The sequence below is a fragment of the Cryptotermes secundus genome, unplaced genomic scaffold (genome assembly GCF_002891405.2).
Source record: "Cryptotermes secundus unplaced genomic scaffold, Csec_1.0 scaffold169, whole genome shotgun sequence".
NCBI lineage: Eukaryota > Metazoa > Arthropoda > Insecta > Blattodea > Kalotermitidae > Cryptotermes > Cryptotermes secundus.
In genome coordinates this window covers 304,707-332,443 of record NW_019734311.1, presented here as the reverse complement: position 1 = coordinate 332,443, position 27,737 = coordinate 304,707, and the positions used below count along the sequence as shown (strand labels likewise).

Here is a 27,737-nt window from a genome sequence, read left to right as displayed (position 1 = left end):
GCGAGACCCTCATTAGAGGGATGAAAAATCACACAAAGTTTTATTCATGGAGTATGAGGGTAGGAGACCTAGGTGTATATGAGAGGATTAAAATCGATGTTAAAGACATAGGATGTTATGGTGTTGACTGGATTCATCGGGCTAGCGCTGAGCTCTTGTTACCGTGACTTGGCTTCCATAAAAGCCAGACAGTTGCTTGAACAGCAGTGCAACTGTTAGTTTCTCAGATAGGACTCTGCTCCTGAAGTTGGTTGCATAGTTAGCATGACCATAATATTCTCCTCCGGTTAAACCATCTGCACATAATTGCAGACGTGTGCCATTGGTGTAGACACGTGTATGCTGCTTCATGTCCTTATTCATTCATCCTGACAGCTTCTTAAGAAATTTCTTCATTTCATGACTACGAAACTCCTTTCGAGGAGACGCATTATTTTCAGCGATTTATAGCGCGGTCTGTTTTCTTTTTGTGGAACTTGTTTGGTTAAGACAAAGAGACTTATTTCTTCCAAAAGACGTTTAAGCTCTGCAGCTTATCTTTGACTTCATATCTACTACATATCGTACTTCTACAAAAATGTAATTTTCAGGTGAAAATGCCTGTGTTCTCTTTGGTACATCCTACAAATTTTGACGAATTTGAACCACCGACTTCGTGGCGCTCATTCCACAGTTTTTTTTTGTTTTTTTTTTCCATTCCGATGTCCTACTTATTCTGCCGCTTCCTTTCACGCGTCTCTCGATTCATCCTTTGTAATCATGTATCTCGTGTATCTCTTCCGTTGCAACAATGACTCAGCGACTGTTACAGTGATGCAACAATCCGATACGCCTAGGCGGACAAACAAATCTCGACGATATCCCCAGTGACTCCACTACATACCAATACACTGGAGATCGACGGCATGCCAGAGAAATGTCAGTGGCAAGAGGAGAGCTCCATTAAAATTGCGTGATAACGTTTATGCGCCAACCACCCCTGACACCAGTTTTCACGATTTAGGGGGTGACTATCGACGGGGTTTGGATTGGAGAATGGATTTATTGAGTACTTACACACACGACTCGGAACCACGTGTATAAGCAATTACAGAGCTATCGCTGATCAACACACCTTACAAATCACAACAGCACAAGTCAAAGTCAAAGACAAAGACAAAGTCAAAATCAAAGTTACTTTATGAATGGCCGTTTACCGCAAGTCATTTCGTCTTGGCGTCAAACCCCGTGATACCCACGACCAAAAATTTTTCTTTTCAACTTAACCCTTGCGGTAATAAACTTTATGTAATATCCTCTCTGACGAAATGGTGGTTTGGTCTCTTTCATCTAGTGTACGTATCGCACATATAGCATGTTTTGAGAATTCTTCCTTTTGCACTATACACAAGCCCTCTGTCAGTACAGGCTTTGCAGAGCAGATCATGTGTATCTTACGTGTCTTATGATACTCGTACAAAGGCAGTTTAGTCACTTAAACGGCTGTAAGCTTGACCACTGCCAAGTTTAAGCTTCTTATATTTTATATGTCTGGCGTCTACTTGTCCTATACCGCGAACATATTCATTCTCATGATTTTGTATGACTTCTGCTTATTGCCTGCACAATTTTGTTATATAATCATATACATACGGAAGGCTAAAAACCGTGTGCAAATCGAGGACCGGTGTGCACCTTGGAAAATTTTAAGTGGTGCAGAGAACCTTTACTACCGCACATGCTAAACCTCAGTCTCTTATAGTCTTCCCTAGTCGTTGCTTGGTAACAGCTCTCCACAATGCAGATTTTCAGTGTCTGTGCTCATGCCGTTGCCTTCTCATAACTGAACTCAATGCTCCAACACTCCTGGTTATAACATGTCGGCACGGACCACATAGAAAACACGCCTTTTCCAACAGTAACTCTATTGATGCATGCGTATTCGTTGCCGCGGGAACGGGTTTATACGTCACAATATTGTAACAGAGAATTAGCCTATACGTTTTAGCAATAATCTGTTTGTGCCTTCGTTGCGCGCTTTTGAGACAGCCGGTATAATACAAGATATAAAGCTTTATAATGCATATGTCGATTTCTTGCTTTGGGACAAATATTTGTCGTCTGGTTTACTGTATTTTGTTCCGTGAAGGAACCTGGGATTGCCCTAAATCTTGTGGGAACTGAAAAATGTGTGTCGTGTCCCTTCTTCGAACCCCAACGCAATAAGGCTTTTGCCCTAATTTCCTGTTCTGTAATAGTTTCATTACTGATTAATTTAACAGCGCTGATCTAGTTCAATTCTTATTGAAGGGCTCCATCGGCTAGGATATAACAACATGTAGTCAACTGAAAGTCAACCGACATTTCGGGGGAAAATATCACCTCCACCTTCAGGTTCATAGAATAAGTCAAGCAATAAACCAACATGAAACAGGCATCAGGCAGAGCTCTGATTGCTGCCTTCTTCATGCTGGTTTCTTGCTTGGCTTACTCTTCAACCGTGAAGATGGAGACGATATGGTCGCCCCAGAAGAAAACCTAAATTCCAATTTAAGTCATGTTGACCTACACTAATACACTAATATTTATCCCATCGCTTATATTTAATTCTACGATAAAACCGAGACTAAATACTCTACCGGCAACATAGAGCCATTAAGATGCCTGGGTAACAGGCGCTAACCAGCGGTTTCTTTCTGCCTGTATTCACCAGGCAGGGCGGTTAAAATGGTGTGATGAAAATCCCGAGATATGATTTTTAATCGCTCCAGCATAGGCCCAGAATTGTAACAACCAGTATCAATAGTTTTAATACATATTTAGAAAATAATTAAATTACCCGAGAGCCATGATGTTGATATCTAGAAAGGAACATAATTGCCAGTTCATTGTATTAACGGAAAGTGTTCTCTTAACGATTATCTGTCCAGCTAAACACAGAATTGTTCAAGCAGTGAATTGAAACCACCGCCCTCTCTTCATACGGCCCTGACCTACTCCGTAAGTCATTAAAGGCAATGCCGTATTAGGAAGCATAACAATTTCTAACCTAAAATAGTACAGTGATCACACCTAGATCATGGTATCAGCTTCCTTGCGAAATAGACATGCATTGGTTGCCCACGACTTCAGCATCAAGCTTCTCAGGAAGTTTTTTTGTTTCTTCGTGGCAACGAAATAAACGTGACATGATGAGGTTCAGGGAGTTCCTAACCTGAAGTCTCGGGTTTTATTTTTAGGCGATTTTAAGGGAAGCAGAAAATAAAAGACACCCGATTGGCTCCCCACGTCTGTCCACTCTTCATCTGCTGAAGAATTGCCCCCGAATTCGTGTCAACATTTTTTATCAAATTCTCATCACTTCTGATTCCTTTAACTGGACGGACACCTCCAGCTTCTAACCACAAATACGTACTTATGGAAGTATCGGGCTACTACGGCGGCCGTGTCTGGAGCATGTAGGTCATAACAGTGTTATCGTGCAAAAGTAACCACGGGATATATTTCTGCAACGAGATGAGAGGATAAGAGCGAGAACACTCAAGAAGACAAATATGCGGGTGTAGAAAATAATTAAAACACAGGAAAAAAAGAGAGAAGGGGCAAATAAATAAATGAACCAAATTAAAATGGGACAAAATTTGTACATTTATTCTTGCTAACATTCCTGATATGACATGACGTCACGTGATAATAGAGGCTACCGGACCGACACAGTTACGTAGATAATGTTCTTCGCGTTTTCTGCGTGGAAAGGAAAATCAGGAGAAGTTTGGACTCGGTATTGATGCATCGTGGCAACTGAACTAAAAATTGCAGCTAGTCTTCAGGCAATTTTCGTTGACAGCCTTTAAGGAGCTGAGGAAGTATTTGCCTTACTAACGTTCAGTCTTCCCGGTCACGGTAGCCGAGCGGTCTAAGGCATGTGCTGTCTTCGCTCGCTCGGAAGCCGAGATCGTAGGTTCGAATCCCACTCATGGTATGGCTGTTTAGTGTTTTTTGTGTGTTTTTATATGTTTATATACAGGTAGAGGGGCCTTGCGAGGAGCTGATCACCTGCTCAAAGAGTCTTACCGAATGTCTAAGATCTAGTAAACCGAAGTGAAACGGAGAGTTTCATGGAGGTAGACCAAGGCTTAAATTGGGGCTGTAGCGCCAAAGGAAAAAAAAAAGAAAAAGTTCATTCTTTACAAAGTATGGTATTTCAACGTCGACAACATGAAAATTATGGTGTGATATTTCATAAGTTCAATGTAGACATGAAAGCAGTCGGTTTGCATTACAGTTTGTGTCTTGACGATATGGATGTTCTGATTCGCCTTCTGAATTGTGTCCTTCATCACTTCCAATTAGATGTGTGTTCTGTTGTACCGTTATCCCGGCTGAGTCAGCCTGATTGTTGGCTTATGTGATTTCAGCATCCACCGTATGCGTTATTGTACAATATTTTTAAAGTTTCAGATGGGGATACATGACTGTGATTTTAACAATTTAAGGATTAATAACATTTTATAGATTTTGCCGTCTGTGTTTAATTCGATTAAATTCACTCGTCTTCTTCTCTTTAGTTTATTCTACACAGGGCAACAGAATGCTGTAATATGATATTAGTAATTTAGTTGAACGTCCATGATTGTGACTTAATAACCGAAATATTTTGGATGAATTAATTATTTGTTGGCTGAATCATGTATTAAATGGTGCTTTCTAAAGTGAGTGGAATAAAAATGCAAAGGCAGTAACGACAGATGTAACAATTAGGCTGTATTAAAGCTTAATTTAAGGGGTATTACGCCACAAACATGAGAATGGTGCTAATTACAGTCAAAATTATGTGGTTTTACAGTGGCAGCAGACGGAGGACTTCGGGCGCAAGAAAGAGATCCGCGCCCGCATGTACAAGCTGCGGGAGCAGCGGCTGAAGGAGTTTTACACAACCGGAGAAGTGTTGTCTGACGTGCTAAGTACTAGCACCTCCTCTCTGGACGGCGGCAGAAAGAATATCAGCTCATCCAATCTGAAGAGCACCCAGAGGTGGGATAAGACTGTTAACAGATGTTACGCATTGGCGCTAATGAGTTCCGACAGAAAACACTTGACGTTGATTGTTCTGGTGACGTAGAAATCTGCTGTCAGCGCAACAATAATGTATTCTATTCCAATCAAACCTGATAAGGTGGCCGAGTGGGAGGCAATTCTACTTCGTAGTTGGGAGCCTCTGGGTTCGGAGATTGCTTATCCTGACTAGGATTTTCGGTCCCAATCGGACAAATTCCGACATAGTACCTCAAGCTAGGGAATGCGTATAGGATTCTGATAGGAAAGCCCGAAGGAAAGAGACCGCTATGAAGACGTAGACAGGTGACAGGGTGATGTAAAAACGGATCTGAAAGGAACACGATGAGGGCTGTCGAACGGATTTATCTGGCTCAGGATACGGACAGTGGAGGGCTCCTCTGAACACGGTAATAAATTTTCGGCTTGCATAAAATTTTGAGTAATTTTTGAAGAGCTGAGCGACTGGCGGCTTCTTAAGGACTCTGTTCCATATAGTTAGTTAGTACCTTAAATTACGGCCCTGCCCCTTCCATGGAAATCATTTTCAGTTCATTATTCACTAATTATTATACCATTCGATAATATGTAACCTTGACTACTGATGCAGTTGTTAAGTAAAACAAAAATACGTTAAATATTGCATTTAATTTATTCCCAAACACTTGGTTTTGTTTTAAATATAATTTTGGAAGTGTATGCCTTTGTGTGAATCGAATTATTCTCGCTTAATATAACACGCGTTTGCCTTTTTATGCTTTTGGCCCTAGAACCTGCTGTCATGTCCGGGGAATTTTGTGATTTCCTCCGGTCCTTCTATGTACTTTTGGGATATTGCATTAAAAGCAGGTGATGACTTCTCCACAATTCATTCGGATTCATTATTCATATTCATCCTCTCGTTATATGACTTACTTTGTTTAGAAAGCGTCATTATGTATCTGCATGTTCCCATAGGCTATTCTTGTAAGTTTGTATTCACTAAAAGTTGCCCGTCTCAAAGCAAGAAAACGCCTTACATTTTAAGACGCTCTGCAGATATTTTACGGTTGTAGAACAAAATTCCGACTGTTTTTTTTGTGATGTATTATTTTGATCGATGCGGTGCAGTTCATATAATATACCAACAATTTCTCGTGAGTGAAGAAGTGAGGTGAAAACGTGATTGAAATATTAATTGATGTTTTAGTTGACTTTGAGTCCAGAAACTGATTCTTTAACCCATGTCTCTATCCACGACTCTTCGAAGATTCCGCGAATTTTCTTCATATCTGATATTTATAAATATTTGCATCCTTTATGTCCAGTTTCTGGATACAGTTTTCAGACTTAAAATTCAGTAATTTCTCATATGGCTTTTTAAATATAAAGTTGTCATGCTCTCGGAAACGTTCCTGATAGGTTTTATGAAATGTTGCTGATACAGCAGCCCAATGCTTATTGTCCCAAAAATTAACTGCCTATCCACCATAAATTCTTTTTGTCTCTGCTCAACTTCAGTAGCAAGAGAAAATCTATACTGCAGTATGTTATATTCATGATGGCTTGATTCAGCCTACCAAGAAGCATTCAGATACGTGGATGAAGTGCAATTAAGAGGCTCTGAAGGAAACAAAATAGTACCATAAAAAGCCAAACTCTTCCAATTGAAATTAATATAAGCCTAAACTTAGCGACAGAAAAATTAACCAAGCAGATCGAATTTATTTTTTATATAAAGTATTTTTTATTTGAGATTTTAAATATATTTTGTAACACCGTTTTCAGCCTATATATTCCTATAAACCAAAATCAAGGCAAAAATAAATCTTTTAGGCTTACACTTATCGATTCAGTGGCGAAAGTCGCTTGCAACTGTTATTATTCTCGAATTCAATTGTGTCCCTATGACATTCTTTCACGGTCTATATTACCCTGCCAAGCTGATCTGCTGGTTAAGTTGCCTACCTGGCTGGCTAACTTGACAACCTGAAGTTTGGGATATAGCACCGCGTAGTCTGTTCAAAGTCAACAGATGTTTCGGAGGATCATGTCGACTACATCTTCAGGATTGAATAGTAACCCAAGCAAGGAACTAGTTACAATTAATATTTTGCTGGACATTATCCATCATCTTGTCTATTCTAAAAAACAGTCTAATTTCTATTAAAAAACACAACGTTTCGGGAACTGGATTCTGTCCCCGTCTTCAGGTAAAACCTACTAAGTTGGGTCCAATAGACAGAGCTAGCCCCTATCGTCCGGAGATAGGGGCTAGCTCTGTCTATTGGACCCAACTGAGTAGGTTTTACCTGAAGACGGGGACAGAATCCAGTTCCCGAAACGTTGTGTTTTTTAATAGAAATTAGACTGTTTTTTAGAATAGACAAGATGATGGATAATGTCCAGCAAAATATTAATTGTAACAATTTACCATCATCACAAACTTTTAGATCTTAAAGGAACTAGTTGTTTGCTGCCTGCTTCATGCTGATTTCTTGCATGGCTTATTCTTCGACCCTGAAGATGGAGGAGACGCGTTCTTTCGAAACGTTGTTTGACTTTGAAAGACTACACGGTGTTGTATGCCAGAAGGAAGAAATTTTCATAATCATCGCTGTGAGAACGCCAAATCCTACAATCTTAAATTTAGTTAAAATTTTCTATCGCATATTTCCACGAATTTTCTGCTACATTTTCACAGTTGTTACGAGTATATTGGATTGTAAACTGATTAAAATACTGCTAGAATGAATTAGGAAACTTGAGAAGACAGCCAACGAAGACGCCTGTGAATGTTTCTTCAGTCAGGTCGAGAAAAGTTTTAGGATTCCCTGCTTTGGTTTCCCTTATGACATGACTTTTAGTTTAGTTTATTGACTTGAGTTTCCTTTCAAACATCGAGCTATGTCCACGTAACACCAGATTTCTGTGGTGCAGTTTTAATACGTACAAACATAAAACTTTAGTACTTACAAACAAAATAAACCTACAATCTACTCTAATTGCTTAAGTCAGTTCAGCTATTGCTATTGTTATTGATACTATCAATACTGCACCAATATTATTTCTGCTTTCAATCTGTTTTCTCGTTTTATATTTTAGCTTCCAGCTAACTTCATGTGGGGTTGTCCTCCCCCCTCCCCAACCTTAGATAGTTATTTACATTTAGTCTTAAGTAAATATTTTTCCGGTTGTTTCTATCTATGACGTGACCTTCATGATCATACAAAAATTGATTCTGTATATATTGTTATGAAGGTGAAGAAGTCTTTCGAATATGAACTTGAAAAATCGTAACTTTGCCGCCGTTTCTCCCAATACTGACTGGTCTTACTATATTCGAGATACATAACATACAAGTGCACGTACATATTTAAGTAAACTTGTTTAGCAGCTCCTCCCTGCTTCTACCTACTCTCTACCTGCCTTCATCCCTGATTTCATTATCGTGTTCACAATGCTCCCCGGATGAAGTTGGGTGTCCAATCTTAAGTCTTCTGCGAGAAAAGGCAGAATCTCAAAATGACAAGTCTTTGATAACAACGAAACATAAATTCATGACAGACAACTCAGAATAATAAGAAAATGACAGTGGCTCTGACCATTTCTGCAGTAATACAAATATGCACTGCAGCAGCTACAGAACTATGATTTCGGCCACCTTATTCGGTCCAGACGGAAAACCAAATAACGTAAAGTAATCACGCGGAGCCGCCCGCCTACCCCAGACCTAGAAAATCTCCCCAAAACGCGTAACATTGCGATACAATTCAGATCGCAACGTTGTTCCGTTTATATGGTCATAACAGTAACACTGTATGGGGCAGTAGCAAACCCAAACAAATAATACTGTAACAAAACCTCGTCGCAACATCCCCAACGGAAAACTTGCATTACCGTTGCAACAAGGAGGCCTCTTGCCCTCAGCGGCCGGAGCGAAGAGTAGAAAAGGAATTTTACGACCTACTTTGCCGACCGATGGTAAGCAGCAGAGTGCGTGCCCTCATATCTCCCCTCCTACCGGAGGTCTTCCTTTCGAAACATAGCAGGAACAGAAATTCGCATGGTAAAAAGGGATGCTGGGCCAACGATAAACGAATCAGAACGTGGCTGTCTCGGGAGGGATGAAGGAGGGAAGGTACCGGACCGGAAGACGCTACTCCTTAGCCATCCGAATATAAAACACGGCTCAGTTTAATGTGACTATTAGAAGAGTATTCATTAATAATAAACAGATCTGTTTCGCTATTCCGAAAAAAAAAATATATATATATCATGGTACTTCAAAAAGAACGTGACAGAAATATTATATGTTGCTTCACGTAACAATACTTCAACCCACAGATCCTTAATATATTGTAACGTGTTTCGTTACTGAAGACGCCGTAGAGATTGTTAATTAGTTTATTCAACAACCTACAAATCACGGCTACAATTAATTATAACAATATTGCGGGGTTTCACAACTTATAACCCTATTCGTAAATCAGATCACGCAATTGTCAGTAGACTGCACGTTTCACAGTACGGGAGCTATGTATCACTGTATCACACGCTCCCAATTACACAATTACACACACGTCCGGTTCTTCTTTCCGCGACGGCTGCTATACTCCAACTGTAGTCTGCCGACTGGAGAACTGTTGATAACACACTCGCTCGACTACTACTGAACTCGCCAACGGCCACATTACAACTCCATCACGCTTACCNCTTCTCCGTTGCGCAACATGTCACAATATGTACGATATTGAGAACAAGGGATATGCAATGCACTGTATACATCGCCCTGGCACTGCAGACAATCAGACAAAAAGGCAGTGTTTTAATTTCAATTCCATATTCCGCTTTGACGACGGCAGAGGAGAGCTGTTAAATTCAATAGAGTGAAAATATTGTACCGCTTCCTGATATGGCTGACTGCTTGCTCTTCAGAATTAGGTAGAGTGAGAACAGTATATAAACAGACTCCGTGGTCTAGTGGTCGGAGTTCCTGGCTACAGAACCAGAGGTCCGGGTTCGATTCCCGGTGCTACCAGATTCTCTGAGAAGTAGTGGGTCTGGAACGGGGTCCACTCAACCTTGTGAGGCTAATTGAGGAGCTACTTGAACGGAAAAGTAGCGACTCCGGTCTAGAAAACTGGAAATTAATGGCCGTGGCGATTCGTTGCCCTGACCACGTGACACCCTCTATCCGCAAAAGTTGACACTTACTTCGCCGACAAGAGGCGGTCGCTCGGTCGGTATGGTTCTCTTGCAGACTAAAACCACGGAGTTGGTTTGTTTATTGTATTCAGTAGTAATAATATTCTGATGTTCTGCCAGAACCACGCTGCAGTGTAGTTAGTTGAGGCACTATGCTACAAGCCGGAAGATCGTAGGTTCTATTTCCAATGAGGTTATTGGATTTTTTAATTTACCTGATCCTTCCAGGCGCACTATTGTCGTGGGGTCGACTCAGCCTCTAACGTAAATGAGTGCCAGGAATCTTTCTGGGAGTAAGGGGGCGGCCGGCGCATAAGACTGACAATCCACTGCCATCTGTGAGCCGATTGTTTAGAAAATATGGGAGCCTCGACCTGTCACAACCATATGGACCTCCATGCCCTGTTACAGCGATAACTCTACCTTTTTACCAAAACCTTATGTATACATTTAAGTAATAAATTATTTGCAACATAGGCCGAATGCTATCTATGGGACACTCGCACTTATTTTATTCGTCTTAATTGTTTGGATAAAGATTAATTTTCGCAGGAATAAAATGGATGGATAAAGCCCTCATAGAGATATAAATTATTATGAATATTAAAAGTGTTACTATTATAAGGCTAATTTATTTGAAAAAAAATGGTATAATGCTGCCAGGACACATGAGAATATGCAGGAATGTCAGATTTAGTATATTCGCCGATATAAATTAATTTTGAGGATTCCCCGTGAAGAATGTCAGTAGTGGTAGCAAGGTGTCCACATACTCAGAGGTTTCTCAGAAGAATAACCCATGCCATTTTTTGTCGGTACCAATGAAATGAGTTCGCAATGAAGCTACATAGGAAAATATTTCCAGTATTTACAGTGAATTATGAAATTAAATTGACTTGGCTCTTCCTGGTCCGTCACACTACCAATAATATAAAAAATTATTAACGCCATCCAGTGTGATTGATAAATGTTTTTTTTTTAATCTTTCATTCTTTACATGTTTCGGTCCTAGTGACCGTCTTCAGAAGGACGTCAATATAAACGGAAGCTACTATTACAATGTCATGGGTCATTTTCAGCACATAATGACACTACTATTACACTTCCATAAAGGATAATATTTTATATTTATGACATTGTAATAGTAGTATCTGTGTTTGTGTGTTGCCCTGTGTTTAGGTACAGGCCTTGCGACCAGCTGATCACCCGTCCAAGCAGTCCGACTGTCTGTAAAATGTTCATGAAACTGAGAAATCAGGCCTATGCTCCGCAGTGGGGGCAAAGGAGGGGAAAAATAGTAGTGTCCATATGTGTTGATAATGACCAGTGACATTGTAATAGTAGTTTCCCTATGAATTGGTAATGTCCTTATGAAGATGGTCGCTCCGACCGAAACATGTAAAGGATGAAAGATTAAAAAAACACAACACTTATCAATCACACTGGATGGCGTTAATAAACTTTTATATGAAATTATATTGTTTAGTTATCTTATTACTAGTTGATACCAGTTTTAATATATGTTTCAGTAGCAGCTCCCAGATTATCAGCAAGAGCTCGTCCTATACCAGCGACAGTTCTGGGGGTGGATACAGCATCACACATGCTGACTCGCTGGCAGATGAAGGTTTCCTCACTCTCAAGAGCAAGGAGATCCGCGACTCAGAGTCTCCCACTCGAGAGTTTCACCAGCGTCAAGAAAAGAATACAAAGAACGAGAGTGCTATTTCCAGCAGTGGAGGTGGAGAAGGATACTGGAGAGTTGTCCAAGAGTCTTCCTCGGGAACTTTTGAATCAGACGTTAACACTGGAGTGGGAGGAGACGTGATAATACACACCACTAGCAAGAATGAACGTCGAAATTTTGCGGAAGATTCCAAGCATGAGGGTTGCACCACTGTCACTGAAGTGAGTTCATCTGAACACACTTCGTGTATACCTCAAACCAGCAGCGCAAATGTACTCGATGTAACGGACAATAAGACTGTAACATCAGCAGGCAATATAGAAGACACCAGTAGCCATAACATAGTAGCATCGGCGAACAGATCATATTCAGAAAAGATGTCTGTTTCCTCATCGACTTCCTTCTCTGCAAGCAGCAGTCAGCAGCATCAGCAGAATTATGAAACGTCAACAGTTTCTTCCTCCGCAATTAGTGATCATCGAGAATCCAAAGCAGATACTAAGCTGGAAGACTCAGGCGTAGTTGTATCAGAATCAGCAAGATTCTCATCCACTGCAGCCAGTCGTGGTGCTGTTAGCTCCTCTACGACAATAAGTAATCAGACCAGTAGTAGCCAAGACAGTAAGAATCGTGTAACCCAACGTTCCCACACAGGAGAACTCGTAGGAAAGGCAGCTGAAGACACTAGTGAGACATCAGATGTAAAGGGTTCAGCCATCAGTGCTCCCTCAGGCTCAGTCACGGTTACCAGCAACAATTTGACAAAAGGTGTAAGCAGCTCCAGTAATAAGGGAGTAGAACAGCGCATTATGAGTGAGCTTCACAAGCTGGATTCATTCCTCTCCACACAGAATACGGTAGTAGATTCTACAACTCGCAACCTCGTGGATACTCAAGACTCCACTAGCTGGATGGTTGTATCGTCTGACAAGAATCATAATATTAAGAACGCCACAGACGAATTTGTATTCTGCTCTGGTGACACCACCCAAGATACGAAAAATTCTACCACACAAGACAGCAAATTCATAGAGCATGAAAGAACCAGCTCTGTTGTGAATTATAACACTGATATTCGAGAGCCCACTGATGCTACTCCAAGAAATACTGATGAAAGAGCTCCTATCATAGTAAAGGAAGACAAGGTGGATTTGGAGACGCCGACTAGTGAAGCAACTGAAGTTCCAAAACGGGGAGTCCCCACTCATGACACAACCATTGGGAAAGATGGCACTGACACTGGCGGGCATTATATGACAACATATCAGCAAGCGTACACAAACAAACGAATAAGTGTTGATCTAAGCCCCACCCATGAAGCCTTTGCTCGATCGCTGCGTGCCTCTCCAGAGAGGGCAACTCCAGCTTCATCTACACGTTCCTCTTCCAAAACTTCTCTTGATCGCTCCAGTCCTGTTCGGTTTCACAAATCTCCAACCAGAAACTACCGCAATAGGACTAGCCTTGATAACTCACTGGCCACTGTCAGAACAAGCCCTGATAGGACTCCTCAAAACAGAACTTCACCTACAAGGGCTAGTCCAGAAAAATCTGTGAACATGGTATCTCCTAGCCAGTCTAGCCCAAAGGATATGCCAAAACGCAGAAGCTCACCCATCCGAGCCAGTCCTGAAAAAACAACAAAGTATCCTGATGCAACTCCTACAAGGGCCAGTCCAGAAAAAATTACGAAGTCTCATCATTCACCACTGATAGCAACTCCAGAGAAGAAAAGAAAATCATCAGCCACGGACCGAAGTAGTCCAGAAAAAACAACAAAGTCTCCAAATAATGATAAGTCTCCATCTATAGGAAGCCCCGAAAAAAGTTTGAGACCTTTATGTGCTGAAATAACTTCTTCATCATTAACTTGTCCTGACAAGACACAGCAGGAAAAAATTTCACAATTGCCAGAAAGGAGAGTTAGTTCTGGTGATAAACTAAATGACACTGCCATTTCTTACTCACCGACAAGGAAAGTATCAGATTCCATAACGACTTATTCGTCTGCATCAGTATCCCCAGGCAGGGACTCAACTGTCAAAGCAACATTGAAAGAAAAACGCAAGTTGTCATCTGGCCTTTCTCGAGCGACAACTAAGAAGCGATCCTCGACACCAGGTGTGTCTCCTCACGTTAGTCCAACCCGTGGTGATGAAACACCTCGTACTGAAAGACAGAGCCGACCACGTTCTCGAGGAACACCATCGCATTCCAGTACTGACACTGAGGGTAGTGACACTGATATAAATTATAAGAAAACCGGATATGAAAGTAAAACAGAAAAAAAATTGTTGAAAACTGTAATCCGAGCTACTGCTGGTGATACTGGAACAATGACTAAAGGAAATGAAATGGACAAAACCAATATTGAATCTTGTGAAACTGACGAAAAAGGAGCTTCAGTTTTGTCACGTAAACTGTCTGAAGATACTCACCATCATAAATATGATGAACTGAGTGGAAATGTTACTGAAGACGATGGTCCTGAAAGAATAAAGACAACATCGACACCGTCTTCCAGTCCTGAGAGAGTTCCAGAGGAATATTTGAGTACTACTCCTCTACCTCATAAGATTTCATCTAAAGATACAGTTACTGCAAAATCAGTAAAAAATAAAGATTCAACACTAACAGGAAAGACAACTGTAAAAAAATTATCTAAAGGTGAAATATTCCATTCTACTGAGAGAAGTCCTTCACCCCAGAAAAGTAAAATTGATGATGTAGACATTAAAATCATTCCCTCTAGGCAAGAATCAGGTGATAGTTCACCTTCCAGCAGCCCTATTGATATCTCTGCAACAGTACTCACAGAATCGCCAAAATCTGTCTTGGATAAACTTCCAAGAGACAAATCACCAGAATACAGCTCAGAGGGTTCACTTGTAAATGAACTGTACCCAAGACAATCAGCTGCTGATGTACCTAGAGAGTTGTCTTCACCTGTGAAGGAGCCAAGAGATGTCACTAAATATTCTCCGGACTCAAGTCCAGATAGAGGAAACTTCAGACCTATAAAATGTTTCAGAACAAGTCCCGAAATTCGTCCTCAAACACTAGAATTTGCTCATCCTCAGACAGAAGCCAATTTTATACCATCTCCAAAAGAGTCAGAATCACCAACAAAGGCATTTAAGAGGAAGCCTGGAGATGATATATCAAATGTGGAAGATCATATTGAGGAAAAAATGATACCACCAACCAAGCCCAGCGAAAGAAAAGAGCCAGCTAAGCCTTCAGAACAAATATCTATTAGAGATACTGATTTTAAGAAGTCTCCAGAGAGAGTGAACACATCACCCGTAACTGAAAATAAAGATTTAAGTATAGGTAGCAGTAAGAAACTCCCCTCATCAACAAAGGGAAAGCTTGATACTTTCAGCAATGTGTCCTGTTCACAGATAGACACATCTTCCACTCATATAACAACACATAAGAGTCAAGAAAGCAAAGGTAAATCAGATCAAAATATCCAATATCCAACAAAAAAGAGGACACCAGACACTCAAACAAGGAAACATTCTCATGATACTGCTGTACACAGTAATACCCCTGAACAAAATCTGCCAGAACATACAGCTGGAAAGCCATTTCAGCCATCAAAGAAATCTAAGAAGGAAACTACAGAGACTGATTATGGTAAAATTAAGAAGCTACCTGAAACTGGGGAGAAACCTAAAACCCAGAAACATAAGGTTGATGAAGATGTTCAGCAGAGTAAAGAGACAAAATCTTCTAGCATCTCACCATATTCTTCCAGTCCAGAGAGATCATTAACAACAGCTACTGTGAAGATTACTCTGAACCATGTATCACCACAGAAACAAAGTGTATCCCAAGAGAAAAAAACAAAGTCAACAAGAGATTATCAAAGTCAATCAACTTTAAATGAGAATCTAGACAAGCAGTATTCATCAGACTCTAGTCCTGAGAGGGGATCTCCAAAGAGAAGCACAACTCCTACAAGTAACCAGCCTCAGGAATCAGATGATACTGCATTTTCTAAGCCAACTTTCATCTCCAGGAAGCTCTCAGATACACTTACCACACCAGACAAGCCCACAGCAAAGAAATCAGGTCGGTCTCTTCCATCCCCATCCCGAAGTTCAGAGAAACCTAAGAGTGCTTCTGAGCCAAGTGAAAGACAAAGCATTAATAAAGTCCCGTCCACTGCATATAGTAACCAGATGCCTAGCAGAGATTTAAGCAGCAGACAAACTCCCAAAAGGCCATCACAAAAGAGCAGTCCTTCCCCCCACCGAAGTCCCGATAGAACAAATCCAAGCAGAACAACATGCAAGGGCTACAATTCATCGCCAGATTCTAGACGGTCACCTTCTTTGAGTCCAAAAAGAATAAATGAGAGAGTTAATCATTCAAATATAGTTCCTAGAAGTCACGATAGAACAACTTCTTCTAGCCCTGATAGACACAGAAGTCCAAAAAACATTAGAGCTCCTGGAATAAAACCCTCGATCAAGCCTTCTCATAGATTACGAGATAGTTATTCTCCATCGTCCAGTCTGGAGAAAAGATCTAGAATACCAAGCAATAATATACGAGACCTTCCAAGTCAGCCACCAGCAAGGTCCAGTCGGCCATCAACCAGACCCAATCAGAGTACATCTAAGCCTGGCCAGTCACCAATGCATCCTACTCAAAAATCATCAAAACCTAATCAGCCATCAACAAGGACAAGTCAATCACCTGCAAGACAAAGTCAACATACTACAAGAACTAATCAGTCTCTAGCACACTCCAGCCCATCTCCCTCTGGCCCTAGGTATGGAACTGAGAAGCCAAAAAAATCAGTATCACACACTGTCCCAGTGAAATCCGCATTTGTTAGAACCCCAACAAAACCAGATGATGGTACTCATTCTTCTAAAACTCTTAAGGAACCTGGTCACACTCCCAATCGATATCAACGGCAGGAGAGTCCAAGTAAAAATTGTGGAAGATATATAACAAGACTATCTCCTTCAGCAAAAGGTTATCCTACTACTAAAAAGGAGCCCAGACAGCAGAAGCCAGATGAAATAGATGATGAACAATCTACTGACCGCTCATCAACTGTTTCAAGCCCTGAAACTGTTAAAACTGCAGGAGATAGCACTGCAGAAGACACAACATGCTTTCCTATCACACAGGTGACTAGTCAGCAAATCACTGCAACATCACATAAACGTACAGAAGTGTTTATCCCCGAGTTGTCACGTGATAGAAAATCCTCTCCATTCCCTGATGATGAACGTGACCAACTTGTCTCTCTCTCTGCCTTAACAAGCACTACGGCTGTAAAGAAAAATGAAATTGATGCCACATTTGTGACAGTTTCACCTTTATCAAACAGGAAAACCAAAACAACAGATTTACTTGAGAACGAACCTCAGAAGGGATACTACAGTGATGATTACAATGTAGATGATTTACAGGATGAATCCCCACCAGAGGAATTCCTGGTTGAAGATCGATCCCAAACTGGATCACCATTTCAGACATACTCAGGTCAAGGGAAAATTCAGACATTTCATGAAGACATTAAAGATGCTCCACAGACAAGAAAGCCAAGGGATGAATCTCCCAAAAGTAAAGTGACCAGAAGTACTCCTACTTCTAGATCTGGCAGGGCTGTAACTCTTCCAGCCACTATCTCCAAAAAACCTACAACAACAAATGAGCCACATGAAACAAAGCAGGAGCATTGTCTCCAAGCAGTGGAAAAACGAGCTTCTTTCATGAGTCAGTCAAAGCGTATATCAAGGCCTGTAACTACAACAGACATAAATATCATACGATCAGACAGTGATAAGAAAGTTACTAGAAAGCAGACTCCTTCTCTTGGTGATGTTGAACCAAGACACCAAACTTCAAAAATAGAAATTGCAAATATTCACACTAATGTCACAAGGAATACATCATCTACACGACAACAGCGAGCAACCACTGCGGCAACAGCTACAGCAAAAGTGTCATCTACCAGAACAGCAAAAGTACCAGCACCTCCAATAAAGTCAGTTCTAAAGAAACGAATGTATATCAAAGATCAAAACAGGGCTAATGGTAGGCCAAAATCAACAATCAGTACTGCAGTGAAGAATCAATCTGTTACCAAGAATCAAACAGTAGAAAAAAGAAAAACTACTAATTCTGCAAAGAAGAAATTTGTAGATGGAATCTCAGAAAAGCCACATACTTCATCATCTGAAGATGAACAAGAAATACCAGAGGCAGGGACTGATGATGAGAAAGAGCGAGCATATGTCTATGATGAACGTGATGAATCTTACATAAAGGAACCAGAAGATCTCAGGAGGACAGATGAGGAGCAATATGCCTCTAAATTAGCAGCAGTAAGAACTTTAGAAAACAAACTTCTGTCCCCTGCACAAGAAGTTCCTGGCATCATCATACAGCCCCTCAAATCATCCAGGGAATCCTCCCCTGAATATCCCAGGGGAACAATAGAGGATGGGAATAAACCACGATATGCTGACAGAATTAGTGAACCTGAGGATGATGATAATGTTGTGCATGGAAGTCACAGGCCAAAGACAGCATTTCAAAAGCCCATTTTGCATCTAGACCGTTTTGATGAGGATTATATAAATGAAGACAGTAAATTCAGGTGTAGACAACCTTTGGAAAATACTCAACTGAGGGAACTGTCAGGCTATGTGATTCCTCGCTCAGAACAAGTTACAGACTTAGATGAGGAATCCGAAACTGATGAGGCACGTAAGTCTGTCAGTGTAGCAGAAAGAGTTTCTCACTTCTTGGAGACAACCAGAAATGCAGGACATTCAGTTTTTGCACCAACTGAATCAACACAACAAATCGACAGTGGCCCAGATTCTCTAGATAGTCCTAGCACTGTTCAAAGGGCAAGAGCCATGTTTGAGACTATAGCTAATTCTCAAACATCCACACATAAGGACACTACAAGACAGAAAGATACCGTGAGTATATATGACATGTACTGTGGTAGTTCTAGGAAATCTCCTTCCCTAGATAGCAGAAAATCTGACACAGATCACCAAAATGATGAAGAGATTCAGAGACAACCTCGAAGTACATCACCATTGATTGAAGGAGAGTTCTGTGACAAGAGAGATAATTTTACTGGAACTAAGGGTACAAAGTATTCTTCGAAGAAACCGTCAATTAACGACTATCATATTGATGCAGAAAAAGATGATCAATATTACAGAGTTTCATACCAAGTCCCAGTCAATGAAGATGCAGGAAAACTAAGAACACCACTGAGAGACACTTATTATGACCGTAAGTCGCCTTCTCCAGAACGCCTGGGGTACAAAGAATCAGCACACACTCAACCCTCTAAGTCTCCAGCATCTTCATATCATCATAGTAAGCCATCTTCTGATAATATAAAGTTTGATACATATAAAAAGGCTAAACCTTCTCAGGAAAATATTACCGGATCTAAACCAATCACTGCCCAATCAGAGACATCATCTAATAAATATGATGTATTCACCATCCAGGGACATGTATCCAGTGACGTACTGACTGGAGATATATCTCAAAAGAAGTACGATCATTTAGACAAAAAGCTTTACCAGCAGGAACCATCATCTTCTCCAAGGCATGAGCCTGTACCAGAAAAAGAAAAGGTACAAGACTTACACCCCAGGGGGCAGGCAGTACGAGATTATTTCCCTGAAGACACTCTTATTCAGACATTTACCAAGGACACAACAACGGAGAGGGAAATCTTGCGACAGAACGATATCTTGAACAGGCCCTCCATATTTGAGGCAAGACATTTGGAACAAAAGTCAGTCCCTTCTTCAAAATCGGAACCATTCACTCATACTTATGAGGTTAAAACCTGTGAACATCATGATACATTCCACTCTGATTATGATAAACCAGTAAGAAGTGATGTAAAGTATTCTACAGACACAGTCATAAAAAGAAAGCCATGTCCAACTGATGCTACATCCTCTGTGACAGAAACATATCTAGACCAAGAACATTCAGAGGGCATGTACCTTCATGACACTATTTCCTCCTCAAGAAAGGATTTGCAACCAAGAAAACAATTTTCAACAGACACCTTTCCTCGAAGGACGTCCTCCAAAGATGATACTTGTCCCACAGGGAAAGATTCTCCTCCTAGGAAGGTTTCTCCAGTAAGACAGGATGCAGGACTACGTTCTAGAAAAGATTTCCCAACAAGGAATGACATTTACCCTAGAAGAGAAAGAAGTCCTGCCAAAACCTCAACAGTTCTAAGGAAGGATCAACCAGGAGATGTTGCTTCCTCCAGGAAGAATACCAGCTCTAGTGATAAAATGACACTACGAGATTCTTCCCCTACTAGAAGATACAGCAGCCCCAGAGATAAATTTACCACTGTAAATGATGTGAAAACTGCAGTTACAACTTCTACTGTAAGCTCTTCTACCAGAAAGCATCCATCTCCCAAGGACTCGTCACCTACAAGAAAGGAGTCGTATACTAAATTTGAATCTCCAAGAGAAGGGTCTCCAACCAGAAAGTACTCACCCCCTAGAGACACACTGTCCAAAGAAGACTATCCTAGAGTCAGCCATCCAACAAGAAAGCAGTCATCTCCAAAGGACACATCACCTACAAGAAAGGAGTCATATACTAAAGGGGTATCTTCTAGAGAAGGCCTTTCAGTGAGAAAACACTCATCTCCCAAGGACACATCACCTACAAGAAAGGAGTCATATCCTAAAAAAGAATCTCCTAGAGAAGGGTCTCCAACAAGAAGCTACTCATCTCCCAAGGACACATCACCCACAAGAAAGGAGTCATATCCTAAATTTGAATCTCCAAGAGAAGGATCTCCAACCAGAAAGTACTCGCCCCCCAGAGACACATTATCTAAAAGAAAGGAGTCATATCCTAAAGAGGAATCTCCTAAAGAAGGGTCTCCAACAAGAAGCTATTCATCTCCTAAGGACACATTATCTACAAGAAAGGATTTGTATCCTAAAGGGGAATCTCCTAGAGAAGGGTCTCAAACAGGGGGCTATTCGCCTCCTAAGGACACATTACCTACAAGAAAGGAGTCATATCCTAAAGAGGAATCTCCTAAAGAAGGGTCTCCAACAAGAAGCTATTCGTCTCCTAAGTTCACGTTACCTACAAGAAAGGATACATATCCTAAAGGGGAATCTCCTAGAGAAGGGTCTCCAGTGAGAAAGTACTCATCACCCAAGGACACATTGCCTACAGCAAAGGATTCATATCCAAAGGGAAAATCTTCTAGGGACAGTTCTCCGACAGGAAAGGAGACATCTCTCAAAGGTACATCATCTACAAGAAGAGATTCATGTCCTAAAGCAGAATCTCCTACAGACAGCTATCCAACAAGAAAGTACTCATACCCCAAAGATGATTCTCCATGTAGAAAGGACTCATATTTCAGAGAAGAATCTCACAGCATTAGTTCTTCCACAAGAAAAATTTCATCTTCAAAGGAAAAATCTCCAACAAGGAAGGATTCATGTTCTAGAGGTGAAACTCTAAGAGACTCCTCTCCCACACAAAAATATTCATTTCCAGTGGATACATCTTCGCCACAAAAAGATGGTTATTCAACTTTAGAACAATCAGGAATGGATGACAGATATCCTAGTGATGGTTCACCAATTAGTCAGGAGACGAGTCCCAAAAGAACATCCCTGACTGGATTAGAAACAAAAACTGCCACTCCTAGGAGAGATTCCCAAACAAATCAACACCATCCCAAAGAAGAACCCAAAACAGTAGACACAGGAACTGTTCGAGGCAGTGGACGTTTTGGGGTGAACTTGCGTCGCATGGGATCTGCTGTTAGTTCTACAATAAAAGAGCGTTTCAGTGGAGAGACACCGAAGCCTGAAACAACTTCCGACAAGAAAGGAGATGAACCCCATATTGAGGAGATCTTTGATCTTGAATTGTTAGAAATGATGGTAAGTTAATTTTAGAGTTATGTAGGTCATTTTAACTCTTTTATTCTTTAGAATGACTTATTAGCTATGTTATTATTTTGTCCTGTGGTGTTGTTTATTTTTATGCATATTACATTTAATTACACACTAATTTACAGTACTGTATTAAAAACATTTGCACATTTAAAAATACTGACCCCACCACATTCATCTCAGGCTTATAAATCTTTTCAAAGGTAGAGACATGAAATGTGTCACTGTTTTTGAGTAATTTTCTTTATTAAAGAAAGGGTGTTGCTACTACCTGATTAAGATTTTTTGTTATTCAGAGGAAGAGCATAGAAAAATTTAAGTAAACATAGACATAATTGGGATTCAACCTGATTACCTTCACAATATGAGACAGATTAGGAGATACAACATTATACAGTGGTGAAAAATTGTTAATGTCATTATTTTTTTTTGCTGGACTCAATATTTTACAGAGTTGCAAATAATACCTTTTGTTTGTCTGTTTGTTTCTTTCCTTCTTTCTTTCATTCTTGTTCTTTTGGACATATTGATTTTAAATGCACATTTTGCATATTTGTGTTGCAATTCAAATGAAGTATTTAAATCCACTAGGCATCCATTAGATTCCATCATGTCCTGTTCTCTGTTTCCCATATGTAAAGTTAAGGTGTATAAAGTAAAGCTATCCCTGTAGCAGGCCGTGGAGGCCCATAGGGTTGTGAGACGTAGAGGCTTCCACATTTGTTCTAGACAGTCGGCCCACAGATGGCAGTAAGGTTGTCAGCCTTATGTGCCGGTCGCCCTTTACCCCCAGGAATATTCCTGGTACTCATTTCTGTTAGAGGTTGAGTCGACCCTAGGGCCATAATGCATCTGGAAAGATTAGGTAAATTGAAAAATCCACCTCATCGGGATTCTATCCCGCGACCTTGGGGTTTGTAGCATAGTGCTTCAACCAAGTACGCTACCGCGCTCATGGGCACATATTATCATAAACTCCGAATCTGTTCAGAGTTCTCGAGACAGTTGTGGATTGTGTGGCAGGCGTCCACAGGGCTCCGATGAAGTGTGTCCAAGTTGTGAACAGGAGCTGAAAACACGGGAGCTTTCAATTGCCCTCTTATAGAAATCCAGATTATTAAAATCAGGTGAGCGTGGGACCCAAGCAGTGGATCCTTTTCTATCTCTCCTTCGGGTATTATACCCCGTATGTACTGTTGGAGACATTTCACGCAACGGCTGAAACCTAATGGAGCACCAACTTGCATGAATCACCAGAATTCTCCGGCTGATAGTGGTATATCTTCTAGTAGTTCGGACGAACTGTTTACAGAAAATATCGGTAGTGTTCTGCTGTAAGTCTACGTGGCAAAGTTTGGCCACACATTTCAGATTCACTCTGTATAGTGCAGCTATTGGAAGCCACAGTTAATTAAAAATGAATACTTGGTACTTGAGTAGCAACTGAAGAACGCTACGAAGGCTTAGACCAGAGTACTCGTTCTGTGATACTATAAAGAGATTTTCTTTGCAGTTGGAGAAGGCGGTAGGCTACGAGCAGCGTCGCACCATCCGAGCGCAGATCCGCATCGTGCGCCGACTTATGGCAGAGCGATCTGCAACGATCGACAAACCGAAAGAGAATCCTGAACCCTCCAGTGACAGCGCACTAGAGCAGTCCTTAGTAGGCAGTCGGCAGGAACTTATACATGATGGAGATCAGAGAAGAAAACCAGATACCGAAGTTCAGAGGAAGATATCTCCAACACGCCAGAAGCCCTTCTTTAATCGAAAACAAGAAGTCGAAGACTCGGTGCCGTTTGAAACGCGACCTGTTGATGACGATGACAGCTATCAGAAGTCATCTTCCTCACCGCAGAGCGTTTACCGGGAAACTAGGCAGCAGAGCAGTTTTTCAAATGTCCGGGATTCGAAACAATTTGGCAGCCGCATTGAGTCACATTCCACCTTCTCCAGGGATTCAAGGCCTCTTCCTGAGGAAATTCCAGATTGGAAGTCGAGTCCCGTAAGAAAGCCATCGAAAACTGAGCTCAACATCGAACTGAAACCAGCCACATCCTCCTCTGGTGAGTATAAAAACCTAAATACTATGATATGTGGAAGTTTATCCTGTTTCTCTGTTTCATGTTGTTCTCCTCACAGAACAACATGGACCGAACATATATCTGTACACACTCATGTATGTATAACGCGAAACACGGAACAGATGAAATATCTTCGGATTAGTGCACCGTATCTGTTATATATTAATAGGAATATTTCTGCAGCAACTTTGTGTTGTACGACAAGAGTTGCCACCAAGTGTGGCACCTACAGTTTCATTCCATCTCTTCAGTGGACCTCGCATATTGACCTATTATGAACACGGCTTCTAGGTTGTTATAAATACATTTTGTGAATAATTCACCTCCTCCATTTTGATCTCGTGCATCAGTAGTAGAAGAGAGGGGAAAATACCGTAAAAGTCAAAGGATGAGAAGCATTATACTGTTGGGGGAAAGGATGGTAGAAAGGGTGCCATTTTACTGGAATATTCCCAATCTTCACCCGCTTATCATTCTAATAAAGATAATATGAAAACGAAAACATTAGAATCGTTAGAATTACTGACTTCAGACAGAGGCCGCAAAATTCTGTTTTCCGAATTAGTGTCGAATTGCATAATCTGAAAAAATTGGTGGCCTTTGCCGCAAAATTGGCTCAATTTTTATTAATTTTAATCGGGAAGGCAGCATGGGAACTGCTCAATAGCAACTTGGAACTTTGGTGTCATCTGGGCATTTGGTTAAAGACCAAGGAAAACCTAGAAAACTATCGCACACGGAAATAATGCACTTAGCTCGTACTACCATTAAAATGGGCGTTAATGCATCAGAACGTGTTTAATTCCTGTTGCGGAAATTTCTACTACACAACAAAGAGACTGTCATACCTGCTGGCTTGATTGTGTTTGTCTGACATTTCCTGTCTTAAACATCGTCCATCCTGTTCATGACTGGCCAGTACAATAGGCGTCATGCGCAATCAGGAAGACCAGATAAATGTGATTGTTTTGTGGAGTCATGTAGTAGCTCACGTGGTCTTCCTTCACGAGCAAGTAGGCTCAGACGATAACGCTATTGAGTTGTTTTAGGGAGGTGCCCGGTTCAAGTCTCGGCCGTGATACTTATTATCCTAGCTTGTTCATTTTTTCCTTAGGCCTTCCAGAAGAATGCCTGGTTATTACCTTGAAACAGGCCATGGCCGTTACTTTACACATAATTTTCAATTCATCGTTAATCATCATATTTTAAATATAAATAATCTTTGAGGGTGCATCATCCGTTGGATATGTAGAATTTTACGCCAAAAACTAAAAACTAAAATCTAACTTCATGGAGCTGAGCCCTTCTTGAGAAGTCGCCCATTGTGCAGCTACTAAAGAACTTCCTAGCATTTTATGGAACCAAAGGTTCATTACCGTGATCACAAGAGCCCCCCACTGGTGCCTCTGCAGAGGCAGATCGATCTAGTCCATACCATCCCCATCTAAGATCATTTAATATTATCCACCCACCTACATCTTGGTCTTCCTAGTGGTCTCTTTCCTTCTGGCTTTCCCACCAATATCCTATATGCATTCCTCTTCTCCCCCATTCATGCTACATGCCCTCCCCATTTCATTCTCCTTGACTTGATCATTCTAATTATACTTAGAGAAGAGTACAAGTTATGAAGCTCCTCATTGTGCAGTCTTCTCAAATCTCCCGTCACTTCATCCCTCTTCGACCCAAATATTCTCCTCAGCGCCCTGTTCTCAAACACCCTCAGTCTATGTTCGTCCCTTAATGTTAGATACCAAATTCCATACCCATACCGAACCACAGGCAAAATTATAGATTTTGTGTTCTAATTCTTATGTTTTTGGGCAGCAGACTAGAAGACAAAAGGTTCTGGACTGAATGGTAGCAAGCATCACCCGAATTCAATTTTCTATTAATTAGAATTTTACGCTATCATTAGAAAATTACTAGACTCTATTTGCATCATAAAATTGAATCACAATCACAAAACCGGAGATCGCATTCAACAAACAGAGCTTTTCTTCCTTGAAATTGTCTATTCAGAGTATGAAGTGCTCACACAGGTGCACGAGTGTAGCATTCGATGCTGTATACTCGTAGTCTTAGCTGCTGACAGCGTCTGACAGGTCTGGGTTATAGCCACACCAGTTTCTTCTCTCAACTTTAAAATCTGGGCATAACAGAACGGTTTCAGGGCATGCCCCATTTCATTCGAATTCCGAAAAAAAAAAATCTTTCAGAAGTGTGCAGTAATCACGTTACTGCCGGTTGTTCCGGGTGTGAGACACGAACTGGCGTTTAACCACGCACGAATAGTTCGGACTCCTGGGGTCCTTAGTGCAATAGGACTGGATGAGATTGAACTGTGCACTGAGCTCAATCACAACTGGCACGTAGAATACTAACTTAACTAATGTTAGATTTCATATACTGTATTTATATATAGTGACGTCATGCCTGCTATTATATGCCATGACGCAAGCTCATGTTAAAATTAGTCGGCCATAATGAGAGCGATCATGGGGTTCACACATCCATTTCCCCATATTCTGTCTCATTTCTCGCGGTGACTAGACCCCGCTGCGTTAGTTTATAAATTCTGAAAGCTTTCTTAATTTCGTGGCCTCGTTCTTTTCGACGCTGGCGGTGTCGAGACAATATGGCGTTGGTGGTAATATGATTAAGATACATGGATCAGTTACTGCATAATGAGTTTCATAACTTGTACTCTTCTCCATGTATAATTAGAATAATCAAGTCAAGGAGGATGAGATGGGCAGCGCATGTAGCACGAATGGGGGTAGAAGAGGAATGCCTATAGGATATTGGTGGGAAAACCAGAAGAGACTGGTAGGAAGACCAAGACATAGGTGGGTGGACAATATTAAAATGGATCTTAGAGAGATAGGATGGGATGGTACGGATTGGATTGAATTGATCTTGCTCAGGATAGGGACCAGTAGAGGGCTCTTGTGAACACGGCAATGAACCTTCGGTTTCCATAAAATACTGGGAGATTCTTGAGTAGCTGCAGAATTGGCGGCTTCTCAAGAAGGACTCAACTCCATGACTAAGTAAGTATTATGGATCAGTTGGTGAAATGAGAATTGGGAAGGGAGACCTAGGTTCTCGGGGAGAACCTTGCTGTAGTGTCATTTTGTTCACCACAAATGTCGCATGTTCTGACCTGGCATCGAACCCAGGCCGCAGCAGTTGGAAGCCGGCGACTAACCGCCTGGACTGTGACACAGCCGTGTTCATGGCGCCATGACTGACCAAACACATGGCCTGTGGTATTGGGGAGTTGATGTGTAGATCCACGTTTTCTTGACCTCGGCACTAGTTGGAGGTGAGTGACCAGCTTCACGCCTCGGACACTTTACTCCCGGGGAAAGGTTGATAAAAGGTGAAAGGTAAAATTGTCCCTGTGTTTAACTGATTAATCAGAACGTCATGTAGACATACGGTGGAGTGAAGGTATAGCTCCACCATTTTTAACCTCGGCACTGAATGGCGATGAGTGGTCAGGTTCATTCCCCGGCTGCTTTACCGTCGGGGAAATATCCCCCTGCAACCTCAGAGCCTGTCTAGACGTTACGAAGGAGAGAAAGATCTCATAGCCTTATGCTAGTGACTACACCGACTGGTCTACTCCAACTCCATCAGCACTCAAATATTAGAATGAATAGATGTCATAGAGTGTGGACTAGATTCAGCTGATACAGGAGAGGGTCCTGTGGGGCTGTTAGGGTCTCGCCTACGAACCTTAGTATACCATAAAAGGCAGAGAATTTC

General features: G+C 41.2%; 1 protein-coding gene across 7 annotated transcripts in view; it reads left to right on the top strand.

Annotated features, from left to right (window-relative positions):
- The window catches only part of LOC111868465 (mucin-12), a 194,903-nt gene that overhangs the window by 41,767 nt on the left and 125,399 nt on the right, over window positions 1-27,737 (top strand). For 6 of the 7 annotated variants that reach the window (XR_002843514.2, XM_033753070.1, XM_023859107.2 and 3 more), the window contains exons 3-5: window positions 4,826-5,013; window positions 11,751-21,867; window positions 23,393-23,945. Coding sequence is in view for 6 of the 7 variants with exons in the window: in XM_033753070.1 (XP_033608961.1) it covers window positions 4,826-5,013; window positions 11,751-21,867; window positions 23,393-23,945 (10,858 nt within the window). In the remaining variant the exon portion in view is untranslated. The remainder of the gene's footprint in view (window positions 1-4,825; window positions 5,014-11,750; window positions 21,868-23,392; window positions 23,946-27,737) is intronic. The other variant, XM_033753069.1, reaches the window with a different exon arrangement.